This window comes from Bubalus kerabau, chromosome 17, assembly GCF_029407905.1.
Source record: "Bubalus kerabau isolate K-KA32 ecotype Philippines breed swamp buffalo chromosome 17, PCC_UOA_SB_1v2, whole genome shotgun sequence".
Classification (NCBI taxonomy): Eukaryota; Metazoa; Chordata; class Mammalia; order Artiodactyla; family Bovidae; genus Bubalus; species Bubalus kerabau.
In genome coordinates this window covers 48,718,554-48,742,282 of record NC_073640.1, presented here as the reverse complement: position 1 = coordinate 48,742,282, position 23,729 = coordinate 48,718,554, and the positions used below count along the sequence as shown (strand labels likewise).

Below are 23,729 nucleotides of genomic sequence, written 5' to 3'. Positions count from 1 at the left end.
GGATAATCTTGGCACCAGGCAATAAACCATCCTGGGCTGTAAAACTTTGACTTGAATCTTGTAGAAAAGCAGATTACCATATAAATAGTTTTGTTTACAGAGATTAGGAGAACAATGTCTGAGTATAACAAACTGGTTTGTCAAGTCAATTCTGAGCCTAAATCTGAGCTTTTAGGCTGAAGGGACTTGAAGACAGAGGCAGAGGTAAATGCATAGTACATTAACATAGCTTAAGACTAACATTTCTTAAGAAAAATATATTGGTTCACTCAAAATTTGAGAAAAGTTAAGTTCAGGTGGAACCAGGGGTCATTATGGCAACACAGTATTTTAAGAGAAACCTCTTTTAAAATTTGTATAGAGAAGGGAAAAAATGTATCACTAGTTTGTTTCCTCCTGCTGCTTAAGAGAGAGATTAAAAAAAATGTCTGACACTTGCAGCCTATTTCCTCCGTTTGGAGACCTCTGGCCTTCCTACCTGTTACCCTCTCAGAATCATGTCATCGTGAATAGAGGCAGTTTTACTTTTTCCTTTGCAAATGTAATGCTTTTTCTTTCTTCTTCTTTTTGCCTCTGGCTGAAACTTCTAGTACAGTGTGGAATGATAGTGGTTAGAGCAGGTATTCTTGTTTTGTTCCTGATATTGCAGGGAAAGCTTTCAATCTTTCATTATCAAGTGTAATTTTAACAGTGGCTTTTTCAAGAATGCCATTTATCTCACTGAGAAAAATGCCCTCTATTTCTAGTTTTCTGAATGTTTTATTACCATTATTGTTATTATAAAAGTGTGTTGGACTTTATCAAATGCATTTTCTTTGTCAATTGAGATTATCATGTCTTTTTTCTCTTAATTTTATTAATGTGTTCTATTACTTGATTTTCTTATATTGAACCATTCTTGCATTCCTGGGATAAATCCACGATTATATATAATCCTTTAAAAAATTGAAATGATGGAGGAATGGTTTTCTAATATTTTGTTGAAGATTTTTCTATCTGTGTTAGGGATATTGATCTGTTATTTCCTCATAATATCACTTCTCAGTGTCCTTTTTGGTCAAAGTAGGACAATGAGCATTAAGATGTAAGGCCAGGAAGGACAGCAGAGTAAACAGAAGCTGGTATCATGCAGACCCCAGCTGGATGGAATAGTTCCATCAGGTTCAAGGTGTGGAAGCAGCATTTCTGATGAAGGAACTAGATGTGCCAAAAACCCAAGTTGAAAAGAACTTGATCTACTGAAGAAATCAAGTGAAGTCAATGTGACTGAAAATGACCACAAAAGCTGTCAAGTACTTATCATTTTGGGCTTCCCAGGTGGCACTAATGACAAAGAACCCTCCTGCCAATGCAGGTAGATGTAAGAGACACAGGTTCAATCTCTGGGTGGGGAAGATTCCCTGGAGGAGAGCATGGCAACCCACACCAATATTCTTGTCTGGAGAATCCTATGGACAGAGGAGTCTGGCAAGCTATGGGTCCATAGGGGTCTCAAAGAGTCAGACATGACTGAAGCAATTTAGCACACATTTATTATTATGTCCCAGGTCTAGTGCTAAGCACTTTTTAGCTATCTCTCCCAACATAGGTAATTTTGTCTTATTCACTGGAGAATAATTCGGTTCTCAACTGTGTTGGAGCATTAAAACCTCTTGCAGGGCTTAGGCACAGGTATGTGGGCCTCTCTCAAGAGTATGTGATTCAGTAGCTCTGAAGTGGGGCCTGATGATGTGTAACAAATTCCAGGTAATGCTGATGTGGTCTATGAATTGGAAACCACGAATTAGGGGAATCGTCACTTTTCATCATAAATCCTGGCTCAGAGAGGTGAAATGCTGGGCAGGAGTACATTGCATAAGGTCAAGGAATAGGGCATGTGTTAGAGCCCTTTAAGGGTGAGGCATTGCCTGAAGGGCCAAGGAAATCAGTGTGCCTTGCCTTCAAGAGGAAGCGAGGCTGTGCCCTCCTTTGGAACCTTGTTCAGTGGCTCAGTCATGTCTGATTCTTTGTGACCCCATGGATTGCAGCATGCCAGGCTTCCCTGTCCTTCACCATGTCCCAGAGTTTGCTCAAACTCATGTCCGTTGAGTTGGTGATGACATCCCACCATTTTGTTCTCTGTCAATCCCTTCTCCTCCTGCCTTCAATCTTTCCTAGCATCAGGGTCTTTTCCAATGAGTTGGCTCTTCCCATCAGTGGCCAAAGTACTGAAGCTTCAGCTTCAGCATCTGTCCTTCCAATGAATATTCAGGGTTGATTTGATCTCCTTTCAGTCCAAAGGACTCTCAAGAGTCTTCTGCAACACCACAGTTCAAAAGCATCAGTTCTTTGGTGCTTGGCCTTCTTTATGGTCCAACTCTCACATCCCATACATGACTACTGGAAAAACCATAGCTTTGACTATAGGGACCTTTGTTGGCAAAATGATAGCTCTACTTTTTATATACGCTGTCTAGATTTGGAGATGGAGAAGGCAATGGCACCCCACTCCAGTACTCTTGCCTGGAGAATCCCAAGGATTGGGGAGCCTGGTGGACTTTTCTCTGTGGGGCTCATAGCGTCGGACACGACTGAAGTGACTTAGCAGCAGTAGCAGCAGGTTTGTCTTAATTTTTCTTTCAAGGAGCAAGTGTCATTTAATTTCATGGCTGCAGTCACCATCCGCAGTGATTTTGGAGCCCGAGAAAATAAAGTCTGTCACTGTTTCCATTGTTTTCCCATCTATTTGCTATGAAGTGATAGGACCAGATGCCATGGAACCTTAAGACACAGTTTCCATAGAAAACCGGAAGTGAGCTCCTTGGTTCACCAGGATGAAGTCAGAAACTACATTACCCAGAAGGCAGTGTCTCCAATGACGGCCTTGGGCGCTGAGCCAATGACGTAAAGCGGAGGCGGGCACTGGTGGCAGCTTGGGCGGGACTTCTTGGTCTAGTATTAGGATGTCGTTTACAAGCGGTCTGTCTAGCTTTATGGGTTTCCTTCCCTGGAGCATTGAACATTGATCGCTCCACGGAAGAAGGTCTTCTATACCTAGCAAAGAGCCGTGAGGAGACAAGAACCCACCACCACACTTTTGTGTGAACAGTGACCCCGCTTGAAACGGGTTGTCAGCCGAGCATTCGAGCTCCGAGCCCTCCGTCCCCACAGCTCCCAGAGGCGGCTCCCTGGGCCTTATGCGCGTTCCACACCGCGGACACTCAGGTCCCAGATACTTCCGTGCAGGGCTGGCCTCAGGTCGGCTGAGCCCGCTCTACCTGCTTTTGTCACCGCCTCCCGCCGTCCCGCTCTGCCCACGGGTCCCATGGCGGCGCCGGCGCTGGTGAGTGGAGGGTGCCCAAGTGCTCTGGGGTCGCGGTCCGCATAGTGCCACTCTGTGATATAGGGAATCCCGGGCCTCTCCACTTTTCCGTCTTAATACGCTCGAATCTGGAGGTTCGGTGAGAATGGGGTGTGGGAACGACAGTGCTCCTCAGTTCCAACCCAGGGTTCTGAATCCAGGCCAAGTGTTGTAAAGAGAGGCACCCATAATTGGTCTAAGCTTATGGATTCACGGCCCTTGGCCTCTATTCCCTGGGGTCTAAAATTGAAGTGTTAACAATTTTTGTCTCTCGGTCGGAGGAACTGGAGAGGATATGCTTGTGACGTGTGTCCTTGAGTGCTCAGCAACCCAGAGAGCATCACTCTGGATGTTGTTTCCGGAGAAGGACTCTCCTGGTCCTGCTGTTATCTCAGGCTCACCCCAGGTGGAGTTTGACCCTCAGACATCCCTGCCTCCGGCCTCAGCGCAGCTGTGAACTGGGAGACAGAGGAGACAGCCTGGAGAGCAGAAGTGGGGTGGGAGCAGTGTTTCTGGAATTGGCTGCTCCTCTAATTGGAGAAGGCAATGGCACCCCACTCCAGTACTCTTGCCTGGAGAATCCCATGGACGGAGGAGCCTGGTAGGCTGCAGTCCATGGGGTCGCTGAGAGTCAGACAAAACTGAGCGACCTCACTTCCACTTTTCACGTTCATGCATTGGAGAAGGAAATGGCAACCCACTCCAGTGTTCTTGCCTGGAGAATCCCGGGGACGGCGGAGCCTGGTGGGCTGCCGTCTGTGGGGTCGCACAGAGTCAGACACGACTGAAGCGACTTAGCAGCAGCAGCAGCAGCAGCTAATAGGAGTGGAGAAGGCAATGGCACCCCACTCCAGTACTCTTGCCTGGAAAATCCCATGGACGGAGGGGCCTGGTGGGCTGCTGTCCGTGGGGTCGCTAGGAGTCGGACACGACTGAGCGACTTCACTTTCACTTTTCACTTTCATGCATTGGAGAAGGAAATGGCAACCCACTCCAGTGTTTTTGCCTGGAGAATCCCAGGGACGGGGGAGCCTGGTGGGCTGCCGTCTATGGGGTCGCACAGAGTCGGACGCGACTGAAGTGACTTAGCAGCAGCAGCAGCAGCTAATAGGAGTAGAAGTTCCCTGGACAGAGCAGAAGACAAGCCTGTCACCGGATTTCTCTTTGTAGGTACCATCTAGGTACAAGTCCATTGGCTTGCCACTGACGGTATCCATTTCCCTAACACATTTACTTATATTTCAAAAGTGAATCCATTACAATTTTCATTAATGACAGTGCATAGGAATGTTGTGTCTCAAGGGATGTAAACACATGGACAGGCCCTAAGTTATTCTTCAGCACGGCACTTTGTTTGCTGTCAACAAAGCTCTGATCACCTTCAGAACTTTGCTTGTTTATCCATTTTTCCTGGTTTGCTCCCTAATTCATTCCAGCCTTGTTCCACATCTGCTCAGAGAGGTTTTCCTGATTGCCCCATCTAAAGTCTCCTGTAATCTCTGTAGTCATCTTATTTTTCTTCATTTCGGAGCCCCTAAGGCCATATGACTTTATCTTGCTTATTTATTTAGTTCCTTGTCAGGTATGTGGGAGTTCCTGTCCCCAGGCTTAGAAGAATGCAGGACCTGTACCAAGTGTTCAGTAAGTGGTTGATGGATGAAAGATTCTACCTTCTGGAGCTGCCATGATACCTAGATCAAATCTAAATCCCCTATCGTGGCTGGACCACAGGGACCTGGGTTCAAATCTTTTCCCTTCTCATTAGATATGTTACTCTGGGCAGCTTGACTTTGAGCCCCCATTTGCTGATTGTGAAATGGAGACAGTGATGGTGTTTACCTTCTGGGCTGTGAGAGGAATAATGAAATTCACAAATAAATACACATTGAGCACTGACAAGTGCTGGGCACTGCACTTGTTTGCTTTATGAACATTTTCACTTTAATCTCTGTAAGAACCTGGTGAAGTTGGAACTATTGTTGTATTGATGTGGAAATTGAGGCTCGAAGAAATTGGCATGTTTTGGTTCAAAAGGTTGGATTTAAATCCCAAGAAGTCTAGGTGCAGACCTAGATACTTTTAGTTGCTTTAACACAGCATCTAAAGCCCTAAGGTGCAGGCATAGAGGGCAGACCAGTGAGGCTCAGCTGCCACTGCTCTTAACCTTGCTTGGATTACGCAACGGACTCACAGTCCACACAAGATTACTTTTGTTTTGCATCAGTCTCCAGTGGATTCCCATACAGGTGGCTTTTCTCTCTCATACTATTTGTATTCCGTCTACAGCACTATCTACCTCCCTCTTGAACCCAGCACAGAGCTGGGTTCTCAGGAGATACTCAGGGATTCAGGCCTTGGGTCTCTCTGAGTTTCTGTCACTAACCAAGCAGTAGGCTCTAATTTAATAGCTATACAGTCACCCCACCATCTCTGTTTGACTTTGCAGGCATTGATATCATTTGAAGATGTGGCCATAACCTTCACTGGGGAGGAATGGAGACATCTAGACCTGGCCCAGAGGACCTTGTACCAGGATGTGATGCTGGAGACTTGTGGTCTCCTGGTCTCACTGGGTAAGGCTTCGCCTCACATGTGGTACTGAGCCTCTTTCATTCCACCCTCTCTCTGAGCATGATCGGTTAAGAAGACCTGAGGAACCTGCCTTTGCTTCTCCCTCCAGCCTCAGCCTGTTCTGGTCTGACCGCCTCATGATTATTTTTATTTTATCATTTTATTAGTAACCCTTTCACTTAGCCCCAGCGAACTAATATCTTTAAAGTGTGTAGAGTAGAACTGGGAACTTAGAAAGTGTCAAATAGGTATTTGTTATGTATAATAAATTATACATAATAATATACAAAATTATACAAATTACATACAAATATAATCATATACAAATTGCACAATAAAATTATACAAAATAATAAATCCCAAATGTTCTTCCCTCTAAAGCTTAGTTGGCCACTTTACCCAGAAATGGTTACCTCTAACTGGGCATTCCCTGCCTCGTGTCCATATAGTCTCTCCCAGGAGGTCAGTCTTCAGTGAAGTAATTACAGTGTTTTGTGACAATTGTGAATAGTAATTGAAAGGAGGCATCTGGGGAATAGTATTCCAAGTGCAGGGACAAACACAAGCCAACTCCCTGAGTGGGCAGGGAGCTCAGGTCCAGCAGAGACAAAGGAAGATCTGGTTCACCTTTTCCCCTGCCTCCTCACTGACCTTAATGCCAGATACAGAGCAGACCTCAGTGAACATTTGCTAAGTGACAGGTGAGTGCACTCTGGCTTGCAGTACAGGATTTTCTAATCAGAGTTTCTGTGGTCCTGCTGCCTAAGTCATTGACTTCTCTTCAGAATCCTCCTATCTTTAAACCTTCACATTTGGCAAAATATATTTGGTTGCAATGTGCCAGAAAACCATATCATACAAGTTTCACCCTGAAAAAAGTTTATTACTTCACCTAATGAGAAGCTCTGTGGTGATGCTGGCTCCTGGGTTGGTACCTCCCAATCCAATTCTCTGTTTGCTTTCTCTCTTTGGTCCAGGTCATTGGGCCAGCATCCCTGAAGTGGCCACAGGATGGTGTAGCAACAAATAGGGTGGCAAGTCCCCACATTCAGCCCTATCTTTCCAAACTGGATTTTTCTTCAGAATGGGTAGCAGTTTTAGGACATGGCCTTCCTCAGACAACTGACTATCAGTTGATTTAGTCTAGTGTTTTCAGTCATCCTTGGGCACCAGAATCACCTGGTGAGGTTTGAAAACAACCAGTACTGTCTTGGTGCCCAGAGATTTGGTTTAATTTGTTCTGTGTTTAGAACCAGGTGTGTCTAAGTAGTTCTGAAGCATGGGAAGGTTGAATCTTGCTAATTTAATTAGGGAAAGACTTCTGGAAGGAGGTGTCCCCTTTGGGGTTTCATAGTGGTATGTTCAAGGTGTTCACTCCTGTATGCGTGAGATTTTCCCTTTTGTCTCTACCTATATACCCATGCCCCATTTATTTCTCCATGTCCAGGGCATCCTGTTCCCAAGGCAGAGCTGATTCACCTACTGGAGTATGGGCCAGAACTGTGGACAGTAAAGAGAGGCCTCTCCAGAAACACCTGTACAGGTGAGTGGCATGGCAGCTGGCAGACTGCCAGGGAGTGACTGGCATTCTGCCAGTCAGCCCCATTGAGTGGGCAGTGCCCCTTTCCATGGGAAGTTTCTTTCGGTGGCTTTCTGGGGGTCTTGGGTGATCATGGAGTCCTTTTAACTGTGTTTCCTCTGTCTTCCCAATCCCGTCACACTCTTTGCCTTTACTGGGGTTGAAATGTGCTATCCTGAGTAAGAGACAGACTCTATACTTGGCCATTCAGAAGCATCAGGACCCTGGGGAAGTTGCATGATCTTCCTGTGCCTTTGACATATAAGTTAGGCTAAGTGGATGCTGCCTGCTGTAAGAGATAAACTCCAAAATCTTGGTGGCTCAGCAAGACTTGTTTTTCTCATTTGTGCCATGGTATAATGTGTTCTTGCCTGGAGAATCCCAGGGACGGGGGAGCCTGGTGGGCTGCCGTCTATGGGGTCACACAGAGTCGGACACGACTGAAGTGACTTAGCAGCAGCAGCAGCAGCAGCAGCAGCAGAGAGTTCTGAACAAGAGTCTGTTTGATATCTGACTGCTGGCAACTTTCAGCTCCCATGTCCACCTTTCCCTTCTGCCCTACCTGTGGGCAAACTGATTTTTAAAAAAGTCTACACCTTCCTTGGCACCTACATGGCATTCCAAGATGCAATCCCAGGCCCACCCTGTAACCACAGTAAAAACCAGGACCACTCACTCCCATTTTCTCAGACCACACAAGCCACTTTGTCCCTACCTGGGTTCTACCCTACCTACCATAGAAAATAAACTACCACAGAAAATAAAAAGGAAGATGAATAAAAGTAAAAGCTGGACTGTAGAGAAATAAACTTCTGCCAAGACTGATAAAACAAAGATGCATATAAAAATAAAAAATGATATAAAGGAAAATAACTTAATGAACAGCAGTGCCTTGTTTTGAAAATTAATATAGTATATTTGATAATTTAGCTAGAGTGGATAAATACCTGGAAAAGTAGGAAAATCCCAAATTGAGGCAGGAAAAGTAGGAAAATCCCAAATTGGGGCAAGAAAAGTAGACAACTTGAATAAAGAAGTAGCCATCAAAGACATTAAAGCAGTTTTCAAAGATCTCTTCTTCAAAAAAAGCCTCAGGCCCAGATGGTTTTATCTTGCCTTTTGCCAAATATTCAAAGAACAAATAATCCCTACTGTAGGAAAGAATAAAAAGATAAGCTGCTCAACCTCACTGTCAAATGGATAATGATAATACATGGGGAAAAAAGGGCATTTCTATATAAGCACATCCTAATACTAAATCTAACAGTATTAAAAAAATAGTACATCATGAATACTGTGTGTTTAATCCAAAAACGTAAGGTTATTTTCACACCTGAACCTCACTGTAGGTATTATGACATCAGTGGACTAAAAAGATGAAAAATTATCTTCATTCATCAACGACTTACTGAATGCCTCTCTGTGCTGGTTGCCATTCTATAAAGTGTGCGGATAGCTTCTTGAATCTGTGAATTAGGCCAACACATCACAGACTGATGGCAGACTGTGTTCTGCAGCAGAAAATCTAAATACAAAAAACATGTGACTACATGTTGTACAAAGACTTAAGTTCAATGGGAATGGGAGGGTTGGGGAGGTGAAGGGGGGAAATTGAATTCATAGTAGAAATGCTGTGTCAGAGGATGTACAGGTTTGTAAGGCATCCAATATATACATATTGCCACATCAACCTCAATAAAGGTGTAATTTTAACTTTATCATGTTTTCAAGCTGTAAAACTGTTTTTATAGTGAAATCAGAAATTGTTCCCCTGAGAGTCTGTAATATCTCTTAGTTCCCTTTCTGTGTTTAGATGGCAAAGGCATAGAAAGTCATGAAAGACTGTGTACAATATGATATATACCTGATGTCTTATTTTAATAGTTATCAATTGAAATTGAAACTCCTACCCAGATATCTTTAGTCAATGAAGCATCAGGCGAGGTAACTAAATATTAAATATCGTATTTCTAAAAATTGTTACACTTTCATGCATTGGAGAAGGAAATGGCAACGCACTCCAGTGTTCTTGCCTGGAGAATCCCAGGGATGGGGGAGCCTGGTGGCTGCCGTCTATGGGGTCACACAGAGTCGGACACTACTGAAGTGACTTAGCATAGCATAGCATAGCGTAATGTGGTCAGGATTCCCAAGTGGCACAGTTGTAAAGAATCTGTGTGCCAATGCAGAAGACACGTGAGATGTGGGTTTGATCCCCGGGTTGGGAAGATCCCCTGGAGTAGGAAATGATAACCTGTTCCAGTATTCTTGCCTGGAAAATTCCATGGGCAGAAGAGCCTGGTGGAGTATAGTTCATAGGGTTGCAAAGAGTCAGACGTGATTGAGCAACTGAGCACATACACACATAATGTGGGTCTGTAGGCAAATTCTGTACCACGTATCTATTTAGGGACCAGGTGTATTCTGTTGTCAGTATTTGGCTGTAAGATTGCCCTGACATCATCCAACTGGCCAAAAGGAATAGGAGAGAAGGGAAGTAGTCATACCCACTTGCTCACATAGTCACTTCCATTCACCTTCCATTGCCTGACCCAAAGTAAGTGACTTAACAATATTCATGTATTATTAACTCATAATAAATAGTGACTAATGGTATCTCAAACTACCTTCTGGATTCAGAAAAGAGTCATTTATTTTTCTGCAGATTACTATCTCCAACTCTAATTTGCATCTCACTCTTTTTCACGTCTATCCGATCATTTGTCTGTACTGTACATCCCTGCAGGCATCCATGCTTCCATTTGTAAATGAGATATTCAGAAGCAGTCCCTAGTCTTGTCATCCTCTTGCTCTCCTGTCTTGTAAAATCTTAAGAGGATGTTTGCCTTTGTCGGCCCCACATCAAATGTGTGGCTAGCACCAATGTAGATTCGTGATTGCTCCCCTCTTGGGTTCCCTCAGGTTGCTCAGCCAGCCAGTGAGTATCTCTGGCCAGCCCCTCCTCAGTCCACTGAGTCTGTCTCAAATCTTCACCCCTTTCTGCAGTTCTACATCTTCACTTGGAGGTTTCAAAGGCACTTTATACCCATCATGCCTAAGAAGGATCTCAAGATCTTGCCCACTCCTCTCATCTCTCCATTTCAGTCAATGGTCTTGCTGTTCAAGAAGTTGAGAAAACCAAAAACAAACTTGAACAACACCTCCATCTTCATCATGCCCACGAGGCAACCATTCCTGAATCTTGATCATATTTCATCATATGTTTCTCCTGAATCTGTCACCTCCACCAGTTCCATGAGTTCCATCATTATCACCCTAGCCCAGGCTGCAATCATCTTTTGCCTTCATGAGCTAACATAGGCCCCCCATGATCAGCTCTATGTCTCACATCCACTCCCCTGTCCACTTTTACCTTATTCCAAACATCACCACCTCCCCAGTCATTGAGATCTCAACATATGACCCAGTTCATTCAGAAAATAAAGGCTGTTCCCTTGTTTTTCTTGCTTTTTAACCTTTACTGACTTATCCCTGCAGCTTCCTTCTCACCTCTACAGAAGAGTTCTCATCCCTGGCCATGGGTGATCCCCCTAGCAGAGTCTAGGTCATACCTTCACCTACCTTCTCAGGTGTCTTAGTTATCTATTGCCAGATCGCAATGAGTGAGTAAAAAATCACTCATTTAATATTAAAATATCACTCATTTATTATCTCATCTGTGGATCAGAAATCTAGGCACAGCTTAGCTTGATCCCCTGCAAAGCTGTAGTTATAGACAGTTTACAACACATCAGCTTACTTCTTCAGATCAAGTAATGGTGTAAGAGATTCCAGCAAGAGAGGTTCCACACATATACTTTATCTGTTACATCTTACATTCTACTGCCTTTGTTATATTCTATTCTTTAGAAGTAAATTTTGCTAGGATTCAGCATGCGTGCTTGCTAAGTCACTTCAGTTGTGTCCAGCTCTTTGTGACCCCATGGATTATAGCCCACCAGGCCCCTCTGTCCATGGGATTTTCCAGGCAAGAATATTGGAGCAGGTTGCCATCTCCTTCTCCAAGGGATCTTCCTGACTCAGGATTGAATCCATGTTTCTTATGTCTTCTGTATTGGTAGGCGGGTTCATTACCACTAGTGCCACCTGGGAAGCCCAGGATTCAGGCAGAGGGTATCAAAACTGTGGGAACACTATAAGGAAGGGATTATGGGAAACCATACAGGAGTCTGTCCACTGCATCAGAGAACATGCTTCTTCATTTATTTCCTCCCTCTTCTATATCTCCATCTTCTCTCTGCTCAGTAGAAAAAACATGCTGAAGTTTCTTGCAAAAAAAATGCTCTTGGCTCTCCAACAACATCCAAAAGTTGTTGACTCTATTTCAGCTGAACAACCAAGCTTTTTAGAGGACTTTTCTCATTCTCAGAAGAGACATCTACACAGACCTCTCCTTTACTAGTCAATATTTCCTTGAATTTTTGTACTGAGGTGTAATTTATACACAGTGAATATATAAATCTTAAAGGTCCATCATTATGAAATTTTACATATATATAAACCAGCATATCCACTACAAGTGTCAAGAAATGCAGTATTTCCAGCACCTCTCAGGCTTTTTGTGCTTCCCTCCTTGTTAATATCCCCTTCTACAAAATTAACCAGTATTTAGACTCTGTCACCATAGATTTAGGTTTTGTTTTTTTTTTTTTTTAATATTCATTTATTTATTTATTTGGCTGCACCATGTCTTAGTTGCAGTATGTGGAATCTTTTAGTTATGGCATGCGAACTCTTAGTTGCAGCATACGGAGTCTAGTCACCTGACCAGGTGTTAAACCCAGGCCCCCTGCATTGCAAGCTTGGAGTCTTAGCTACAGACCACCAAGGAAGTCCCATAGATTAGTTTTGAAGGTTTATAAATGGAACCCCACAGTGCACAATATGGCCCTGCCTGTCTTCTTTTGATAATCATGGCTCTGGAATTTATCCATGTGGTTGCTTTTATTTGGTGTTAGTTTCTCACTGTGCAATAGCTCAGTGAACTAATAGATTACACATACCTGTGTTCCTGTTGATGGACATTTGACTTTTCAGAATATTATGGAGAATGCTGCTATGAATATTCTTAACCATATTTTTTGTTGCCTATAAGCACACATTTCTGTTGGGAGTATACATATGAGTAGACTGGCTGGATCATGGTGTAGTTATATGATTAGCTTTAAAAGAAACTACCAGTCAGTTTCAGAGTGACTGCACCATGTCACATTCCCACCAGCTATATGTAAGATCCCTCATTGCTTCACATTCTTGTGAGCAGATGGTATCTGCCCCTTTACTCTTTGAGGCCCAGTAGTGGTATTTCTCAGCACCGGAGTACTAAAAAAATGTTCTCACAGGTTATTGCTGACATTCTGATTAACCAATGTAACAACTATAATAATGATAAGAGATAGTGGTCTACAATTTACAGAACATTTGCCATGTACTTTTTCACATGTCACCTTGTTATGAACTAAACACCTGTGTCCTCCCAAAATCTGTATGTTGAATCCCTAGTGCCCCAGTGTGATGATCCTGGCCCTTTGGGTGGTGATTGGGTTTAGATGAGGTCATGAGAATGGAGCACCCATGATGGGATTAAAGTGTGGTGTGTGATGGTGGGGAAGAGAGGGAGAAGTCTTTTGTGTCTCTTATAAGGATCTGATCCTCTCAGGTCGCTACTTTTATGACCTCACTTAACCTTAATTATTTCTGTAAAGGCCAGGCCCTACCTCCAAATACAGTGGCAGTTAGGGCTTCAATACATGAATTTTGGGGAACACAAACATTAGTCCATCACAGAATTTGTCTTTTGAATAAATAAAGGGCTATTCAGATAGTCTGTTTTTTCTTGTGTCAGTTTTGGTAATTTGAGTCTTTTAAGGAATTTATCTACTTCATCTAATTATTCTATCCATTACTTTTTAAGACTGTTTCATCTCAAAATGGTACATTTTATGTTATGTTTATTTTACCACAATTAAAAATTGCTAAAAAATAAGTTTAAGATACATACATATCAATTTTATAATGCCATGAAAAACTGACATTCTCAAAAAAACATTGTTTCATTGTACTCCTGTGTATATTTTGCTTTTTTATTTGAACATTATAAAAGTATCTGTTTATGTTATCTTATAGGATTTGTACTTTTCATTCAATAGTACATTACTGAGGTTTATGATGCATGTAACTATAGTTTGGTTTCCCTGATGGCTCAGCAGTAAAGAACCCACTTGCCAATGCAGGAGACACAGGTTCGGAAGATCCCTTGCTTGGGTCAGGAAGATCCTCTGGAGAAGGAAACGGCAACCCACTCCAGTATTCTTAGCTGGGAAATCCCATGAACAGAAGAGCCGGGCGGGCTACGGTCCATGGGGTTGCAAAGAGGCAAGACACAGCTTAGTAACTGAGCATGCACACAGCTATAGTTCACTCATTTTTTTTCTCCGAAAGTCGTTTATGTAACACCGTGTATTCATCCATTTTCATGGAAATTTTCTTGTTTCTAATTTTTTGTACCCATACACAGTGGAGCCATGAAAATTCACATGTGTGTATTCTCACAAACAAGTGTAGGAATTTCTCTTAGAATACGCCTAGGACTGGAATTTGGGAATTATAAATTAAACAAAAGGAGAACTTTACTAGATGATGCCCTGTTGTGTTCTAACATGATTATTTATACCCACTTACACTTCACTTTCCCTGTATGAACAATTCCATGGATCTCCAACACTTGAAAGGTGTTTTCAATCAGGTGAATATTAAATAGTCTCTCATTGTGGTCTTAATTTGCCCTTCCCTCATATTTAAGAAATTTGAGTACCTCTTCATATGTTGTTTAGTCAATACATATCTTCTGTGAAATGTCAGTTCATAGCATGGTTCAGTTTTCATTTTGGGTGTGAAGTGTTGAAGTCTCCAGCTGCTAATTGTAATTTTGGGTATTTCTCCTTTCAGCTCAGTTTTTAATTTGTATGTTTTGAGGCTCTGATATTTGGTACATACAGATTGAGGGTTATTATGTCTTCCTGGTGGCTTGATCTTTTTGTCATTATATAATGTCCCTTTTGGTCCCATTTTCTTTGCTCTGTCATCTATGTTATCTGGTGTTAATGTAGGTCTGATGTTAACATAGCCATTTTTCTTGGATTGACTTTTAAAACATTAGTCATGTTGATTGGTCTTTTATAGTGAATGCTTCTGTATCTTGTTTTTGAATTTTTCCTTTTCCCCAAGATCTAAAAGATAGTCATTTTCACTATTTACTAAATGTTTTTAATCTTTAGCTTCTGACAATAAGTCTTAATCAATCTGGAATTAATTTTTTGCTTTGTGCAAGGTAGAAATACAACTTCATTTTCCTTCATTGTGGCAAATGATTTTTCTACATCCATTTATTAAATAGTCTTTTCCTATTCCCACTAGCCTCTCTGCTACTTCTGTCATATATCAAAATTGTGTGAATCCTCATGTGTTGAGCAAATTCCATATACACATTTCAGAGCTCCTAACTCTGTTTTTACCTTTGACACTTTGACAGCTTATGTTATATCTAGGCTGCATCACACTACTTTGTTATATATGATTTCATCATCATCCTGATTCCTCAAAGAGCAAGTCCTTTTGCTTTATTCTTCTTCAGAGATATCCTGGTCTCTGTTCTTTTATATAAATTCCACAATCAGCTTGCCGGTAACCATGAAAAACCCTATTGGGATTTATCCCAAGTTGTATTAAATTTATAATGAATTTGAGGGAAATTGGCAACTTTATATTATTAATCTCTTTTCAAATAAATCTTTATTGATGTGATATGTTTTCTAGTTATCTAAATGTTATCCATTTCAGTCTGTTCACTGAGTCTTTACTCAGGTATAGTAGACTGAATATGTCCACCCAATTGCTTATCTCTGACTCCCCCAACTTCTGCACAGTCCAGAATCCTAAGATTTTGTTTCTCCTCTGTCTCTACCTCCCTCTCCACCATCCTGTCATTCTTTTCTTTTTGCCTGGCATTCAGCATTCTCTTAAGACCCTGACCCTTTGAACTTTCAGTTGTCTAATACAGTTTTTCTCCTAATTCCTCTGCCAGGGAATTCCTACTCACCTTTGGAAATAAACTTATGTAGCACCTTGTCCTTGTAGCCTCCACTGACCTCTTTCTGTCTGCCATCTGGGCCAAGTTAGGTTCACCTTCTCTGTGCTGTCATAGCAGCATGAGATATTGGAACACAGTCATTATCATTACTCTGCCCACCCTTCCCCACTCTGGACAGTGAGGTGGAGTCTCCACTACAGATTTTCTGTTCCCAGCTGCAGCTTTTCTCCTTGGGTTACCTTTTAAAGATGTCAAGAGCCCAAGGATTAGTAAAGAAAGAGATTTTAAACCAGGGTTTAAGAGATGTAAAAAATGCCGTAGATGGTAGAGGCTTTATTTTCATCTTCATTCTTCCACTAACGTGGTCACTTATTTTGTTCTGTGTTGACATCACTAATAGGCACTTTTGTCATATTGGATTTCCTTCAGGTGAAAAAGCAAACCCCAAGACCACAGAGCTTACTGCTTCTCAGCTGGCCCTCACTGAGGAAGCCCCTTTTGAGGAACAAGTGACACATGGCACCTCAAGGGATTCCTGGCTGGGGCAAGCAAGGTATCAGGAAAAACTGTCAGAAATGCAAGAAGGGAACTGGAGGCCAGGAGCAGACCCCCACAAGGAGACATGCCTGAGGAAGTTGAGCCATAAACATGATGACTTTGAGACAGGTGATAGTCTTTGTTTAGGGATTTTACAGGAGCAAGTCAGTATAAAAGATGCTCTGCATAAATGTGATTCCCAAGAACCAGGAAAAGACCTGGTTGTTGATGCAAGGAATAACCTCTATAAGTGCAAGGAATGTGGAAAAGATTTTAGCAAGAATTGGGCCCTTACTCGGCATCAACAGATTCACGCTGGAGTGAAGCCTTATAAATGCAGTGAATGTGGGAAAGCCTCTCGTTATATGGCAGACTTCATTAGACATATGAGATTTCATACTGGGGAAAAGCCGTACAAGTGTATTGAGTGTGGGAAGGCCTTCAAACGCAGGTCTCACCTCACAGAGCACCAGCGTATTCATAGTGGAGATAAACCCTATGAGTGCAAAGAATGTGGTAAAGCTTTCACCCATCGCTCCTCTTTCATCCAGCATAATATGACTCACACTAGAGAAAAGCCCTTTTTGTGCAAGGAATGTGGGAAAGCCTTTTACTACAGCTCCTCCTTTGCTCAACACATGAGGATTCACACTGGAAAGAAACTCTATGAGTGCAGCAAATGTGGAAAGGCCTTCACTCACCGGTCCACTTTTATCCAGCATAATATGACCCACACGGGAGAAAAACCCTTTTTGTGCAAAGAATGTGGAAAAGCTTTCTGCCTCAACTCATCCTTCACTCAACATATGAGGATTCACACTGGAGAGAAACCCTATGAGTGCAGTGAGTGTGGAAAAGCCTTTACTCATAGATCTACTTTCATCCGGCATAAGAGGGCACATACTGGAGAGAAGCCCTTTGAGTGCAAAGAATGTGGGAAAGCGTTTTGTGACAGTTTTTCCTTAATTCAACATGTGAGGATTCACACTGGTGAGAGACCCTATGAATGCAGTGAATGTGGAAAGGCCTTTACACGCCATTCTGTTTTTATCAGACACAATAGGACCCATAGTGGGAAAAAACCTTTGGAGTGTAAAGAATGTGCAAAAGCCTTTTACTATAGCTCTTCCTTTACTCGACACATGAGGATTCATACCGGGGAAAAGCCTTATGTATGCAGAGAATGTGGAAAGGCCTTCACCCAGCCTGCAAATTTTGTTCGGCATAATAGGATCCACACTGGAGAAAAGCCCTATGAGTGCAAAGAATGCGAGAAGGCCTTTTGTGACAACTTTGCCTTAACTCAACATGTGAGAACTCACACTGGAGAGAAACCCTTTGAATGTGGTGAATGTGGAAAGGCCTTCAGCCACAGTTCATCCTTCACTCACCATCAAAAGATTCACACCAGAGTTTAGAAGATGGAGGAAGGCCTTGTGCAAGTTTGCTCACTTCAGGCAATTTAGGTGAACTCATACAGGTGAAGTACCTTTCCTTTTGAATATAACTATTCAGGGAAGTCTTTTGGCCAGAGAAATATCTTACTCAGTGTCAGAAGAGAAACACTAATTATCATCTCTGTGAAAGCTTTCTATGGCAGGTCATCTGAAGGGTCATACTAGAAATTGACACTGGCTACAGCTTTACACTACATCTGAGAATCCATAAGGAAGACTCAGTGGTTGTCATGCATTTGGGGAAAATGTCAGTAACAGTTCTTCCTATGTTTATTATAAATCCATCTCAAGAGCATTTAAAGAGACGTAGAAGAGAGGAAAGAGAAATGCATGTGTGTCTTTTTTCCAATCTCTCTGCCAAGCTTATGACAATCTGTCATTTGTGTGGGGGCGGGGGAGGGGCTGAAAGGGGAGAGATCTAAGGCCTCATCTCCTTTATGTATTTTTTTATATCCATAGTCAGGAGAGTTGGACCGTTGGGATGTTAGCTCTTCTAACGTTTATTGAAAGTTATTTGTTACAAAACATTGACATGTAACATGTCAATGTCATGTCTACCATTGAGCATAAGGCCTGAGTCTTGAAATACATATACATACATCATATGCAATCAGTTCTTGTTATTCATGGTAGTTATAGACTATAGTTCAGTTCAGTTCAGTCGCTCAGTTGTGTCCGACTCTCTGTGACCCCATGAATTGCAGCACGCCAGGCCTCCCTATCCATCACCAACTCCCGGAGTTCATTTAAACTCACATCCATCGAGTCTGTGATGCCATCCAGCCATCTCATCCTCTGTTGTCCCCTTCTCCTCCTGCCCCCAATCTCTCCCAGCATCAGAGTCTTTTCCAATGAGTCAACTCTTTGCATGAGGTGGCCAAAGTACTGGAGTTTCAGCTTTAGCATCATTCCTTCCAAAGAAATCCCAGGGCTGATCTCTTTCAGAATGGACTGGCTTGATCTCCTTGCAGTCCAAGGGACTCTCAAGAGTCTTCTCCAACCCTACAGTTCAAAAGCATCAATTCTTCGGTGCACAGCTTTCCTCACAGTCCAACTCTCACATCCATACATGACTACTGGAAAAACCATAGCCTTGACTAGACGGACATTTGTTGGCAAAGTAATGTCTCTGCTTTTTAATATGCTATCTAGGTTGGTCATAACTTTCTTTCCAAGGAGTAAGCGTCTTTTAATTTCGTGGCTGCAGTCACCATCTGCCATGATTTTGGAGCCCCCCAAAATAAATTCTGACACTGTTTCCACTGTTTCCCCATCTATTTACCATGAAGTGATGGGACCAGATGCCATGATCTTCGTTTTCTGAATGTTGAGCTTTAAGCCAACTTTTTCACTCTCCTTTTTCACTTTCATCAAGAGGCTTTTTAGTTCCTCTTCACTTTCTGCCATAAGGGTGGTGTCATCTGCATTTCTGAGGTTATTGATATTTTTCCTCTATAAGTTCACCATAAACACTGAATTAGTGAATACTGAACCATTGCGTCTAGTGGCAATACAGATTTAGGTACCTGTGAGCATCTGTTCACATTTTCGTCAACCAATCAATACGTAATCCTCTATGGAATTTTTTTTTTTCTGTTTTAGAACACCTTATTTAATAAATGTTTCTGAGAAGTTTCATCCAATATTTCATTGTATTAAAAATACTTCAATGACATCATTTTTGTATATTCTGTTGTTACTGTACTGCTTTTACTTTTTTCACTCCAACATACACAAACAATACATATATGCAGTACTCTTACACTTACTTACAGTAAACACATAAACACTGTATAGTACACTATGTTGTACAGTAGATCATGCAAAGAAAGTTCTAGAAAAAAAGATTTGGAGAAGGCAATGGCATCCTACTCCAGTACTCTTGCCTGGAAAATCCCATGGATGGAGGAGCCTGGAAGGCTGCAGTCCATGGGGTTGCTGACTGAGCGACTTCATTTTCACTTTTCACTTTCATGCATTGGAGAAGGAAATGGCAACCCACTCCAGTGTTCTTGCCTGGAGAATCCCAGGGATGGGGAAGCCTGGTGTGCTGCCATCTATGGGGTTGCACAGAGTCGGACACGACTGAAGTAACTTAGCAGTAGCAGAAAAAAAGATTAAACTTAATTAAATATTAACATTAAGACTCTAATTTTGATAGAACTGCAGGATGTGTGATAGGGCAGTGCACTGAAGTGGGTAAATCTCTTGAACTTGGATTGACCCAGGACAACCAAAGGAGAGGACGATGCTTTGTTTTGCCTTCTCTTCCAGGTCTTAGTTGGTGGTTTCTACTTACTTCTGTGCCAAAGTTTCTTCCACATCTTCCATCATATCATTTGAAGTCTTTTTTACTTATATGCTTTGTGATATGCATTATGTGTTTGACACTGTCCTTTATATTTTCGGTAATACCTTTAAGTCTGAAAATTTTCAAGGAGTCCCGCCAAACATTTTCCCAACAGTTAATGATAGTAGTCTGCTTATTAATTATCCCAGGTTGTGCCAACACAGTGACAGTGCATATACTGACAGACACCCAGTAGTCCATCCTCGTGGTTTCTTTGTTGGTGTTGAGAGTTTTGCTAAAAAGCTCCCTTATGTTGTGCTTTTATTATGCTCTGATTGAGTGGTTGGATAACAGAATTTAGGGGCATGAAAAGAACATCTAGGTTGGAGTGGGCATTTTCAACTTCTTCATGGCAGTGGATTGGGACATTATCGAAAATTAATTAAACCTTGGAGGCAAGGTTTTTGCACTGGAAATAGCATTCAGTTTCTTGGATGAGCAGTTGTGGAACAAGTCCCAGAATGTTTCTGCTATCACTCAAACTTTTTTATTCCATCTACAATGGACTGTCATATGGTTCAGATTTTTCTTTTCAAGTCTGGACATGGGGGGCTCTTTGCAACACTAGGGGTTTGTACTTAGTTGCCCTTGGCATTCACACAATAGCACAATTGTGTGTAATACTTGAATAATTCAAAGTCAGGCTTTGAAAGCCGTTTGCATTATATAGGTTCATTTGCCTACAGCCTTGTAAGCAAGCTTGTCTCATTAGCATTTAAATCTGTTCTTCTATATAGCATTTATTATTTGTTGACATTTTAGTGATAGCCACTGTGACAGGTGTGAGGTGTTACCACATTATATTTTTTATTTGCATTTCTCTAATAATTAGCAGTGAAGTGAAGTGAAAGTTGCTCAGTCTCTGTCAGACTCTTTACTACCCCATGGACTATACAGCCCATGGAATTCTCTAGGCCAGAATACTGGAGTGGGTAGACTTTCCCTTTTCCAGTGGATCTTCCCAACCCAGGGATCAAACCCAGGTCTCCCTCATTGCAGATGGATTCTTTACCAGCTGAGCCACAAGGGAAGCCCAATAATTAGCAGTGATGAGCATCTTTTTGTGTTTTGTGCCTGTTTAAAAAAATTTTTTTTATTGGGGTATAATTGCTTCATCTGTGCCTTGTTTTAAGTGATTGATTTTTCTTCTCATTTTAGGTTATATTTTCCTGCTTCTGTGTGTCACTGTTTATTTTTAATTGGATGTCAGACATTGTGATTTGGAAATATTTTTGTATTTCTGTAAGTATTTTAATAGGGACACTGACATTCTTACCAAAAAAGTTACATAAATTGACAACTTTGGCAATGCCTATGAAAGGTGAAATCCTCAGAAGGGCCATCAAGATCTCTCTTATTTCTCTGTATTTTGGTGCCTATGGGTCTGTCCTCATACATGTCTCCTAGGTGTTCAAGTGATCACTGTGATCAGCTTTTATGTTTTAATAAAATGAAACTTTATCAAGGTTACCTTATCTGTACAATTACAAATAATAATCTCTATCCTTCCTTCTTCTATTTGTGTTGGTCTGATATGTGGAAGTATAACTGGATTGCCTGTAGCACCAAGCTGTCAGTTCTGTCTTTAACCAGGTACTACCTGGGAGTCTACATCTAGCCTAGAGGTGTGGGTTAAGGCTCCCCAAAGGGTTTTTTATGTTTGTTTGTTTTAATATGAATCAGTTTCCACCATGGGAAATCTGTGCAGTTTTACACAGATTCTGAAATCTCTGGTTCTGGGCTCCTGTGGAGAAACTGGAATACCTTGCAGTACAAGCTGGATGCCTGCAACACTAACTCCTGGAGGTGGAATCCACTCTTCAGTGTACCATAGCCATGCCCAGCATTTGTTCCCTTTTTAATGACCCATCTGTCCCTGGGGCATTGGGAGGGTGCCCGTTTGTTCTTAGGAAATCCAAACCCCTATTATATCCAGAAAGATATCTTAGGCTCCATTTCCTCCCCTCTCTGTTGTGAATGCTCTCCCAGCCATCCCAAACTAGCTCTACCCAACAGACCTTCTTTCCCTCCCTAAAGCCCGGTCTGTCCAGTTATCAGGACTTTGTTCAGATATTCCCCTCTGCCAGGTCCTGAGAATTTTTTTTCTCATAGATTTCCAGGTGATGCTGAAGTTGCTGGTCAAGGGGCCACATATTGTAAACTACTGATTCATTCACTTATTTAAAAATTCACATATTCTCTGAACATTTCTGGTATCTATGTCTTGAGTCTTATTTTATTGCCTCAATTCCCATAATATTTACAACCAGGAAATCGGTTGTAATTTTCCATATCAATTGCAAAATTTAAACCATTACATAATATAACAAACTAAGGTCAACAAATGATTGTAAACTTAATTATTTTCTCATATAAATACTAATTATTGAGTAATCGCTGTATGAGACTATTATTCTTACAAAGACAACTTTAAAGGAGAAATAAAATTATAAACAATGAAGCAATTCTTTACATATTGGAATCTGCCACCCTTCAGAAAGTTAGATTTTTCTCAATGTAATCCATGAGCACTTAGAAACTTTGTGTAATTTCCATTAACTTGTCTACTAGTGGGCCCTAATAGAGATAGGTTAGCTCAGTTCCAAAATTATCTCTTTTGGAGATAAAAGCTAGCAGGTATGGTTTGTGGCAGTCTGAAAATCACCCTGAAATATACATGATCTTACATGGGATTTAGATAATTTGCTTAGGATTCTCCTTGTTGCCATACTTCTGTTAGAGTCAAAGATGTAGCATCTAATTTCACAATAAGGAAGGCTAACTATGTATTATATGTTGGGGTTTTTTCTTTCATTTTTTATTGCAGGATATAATAAATTTTTATGATTTTTAACCATTTTAAAATATACAATTTAATAGTATTAAGTACATTCACAAGGTTGTACATCCACTAGCACTATCCATTTCCAGAAGCTTTTCATCATCCCAAACAATAACTCTATCAATTAAACAGTAACTCCCACCTTGCCCTAACCTATATTCACTTTATTTCTCTATGAATTTGCCTATTCTAGGTATCTCATATAAATGGAATCATACAGTATTTGCCTTTTTTGTGTACGGCTTAATCTCACTTAGCATAATGTTTCCAAGGTGCATCTATTGTAGCCTGTTTAGAATTCCATTCCTTTGAAGGTTGAAAAATATTTCATTATATGTACATGCCATATTTTGTTTATTCATTCATCTATTAATGAAAATTTGGGTTGTTTTCTGCCTTTATGCCTATTGCAAATAATACTGGTGTAAACATCTGTGAACGATTATCTGAATCCTTAGCAATTGAGTCCTGATTTCAAGTATTTTGAATATATATTTGGAATTGACAGAAAATATTCTATATATAACTTTTTGAGGAACCACCATAGTTTTTCCCACGATGGTTTTACCATTTTACATTCCCATAAACAATGCAATGGGTTTCAATTTCTCCACAACCTCACCAACACTTGTTTGCCTCCCGTGCCCTTTTTTCTACTATAGCCATCCTGGTAGTGGTTTTGCATTCAATCTTAGCCAAAAAGCCAAGAAGCAATTCATTATGGGTTTCATTTGCACTTCCCTAATGACTAATTCGGAGAAGGCAATGGCAACCCACTCCAGTACTCTTGCCTGGCAGATCCCATGGATGGAGGAGCCTGGTAGGCTGCAGTCCATGGGGTTGCTAGGAGTAAAAGGACACGACTGAGCGGCTTCACTTTGACTTTTCACTTTCATGCACTGGAGAAGGAAATGGCAACCCACTCCAGTGTTCTTGCCTGGAG

General features: G+C 41.5%; 1 protein-coding gene across 1 annotated transcript; it reads left to right on the top strand.

Annotated features, from left to right (window-relative positions):
* The first annotated feature begins 2,896 nt into the window (after positions 1-2,896).
* On the top strand, positions 2,897-17,907 carry ZNF599 (zinc finger protein 599). The gene is made up of 4 exons (XM_055551112.1): positions 2,897-3,322; positions 5,787-5,913; positions 7,359-7,454; positions 16,030-17,907. The coding sequence occupies exons 1-4, from the start codon at positions 3,305-3,307 to the stop codon at positions 17,553-17,555; spliced, it is 1,767 nt and encodes a 588-aa protein (XP_055407087.1). The 5' UTR covers positions 2,897-3,304; the 3' UTR covers positions 17,556-17,907.
* The last annotated feature ends 5,822 nt before the right edge of the window (positions 17,908-23,729 follow it).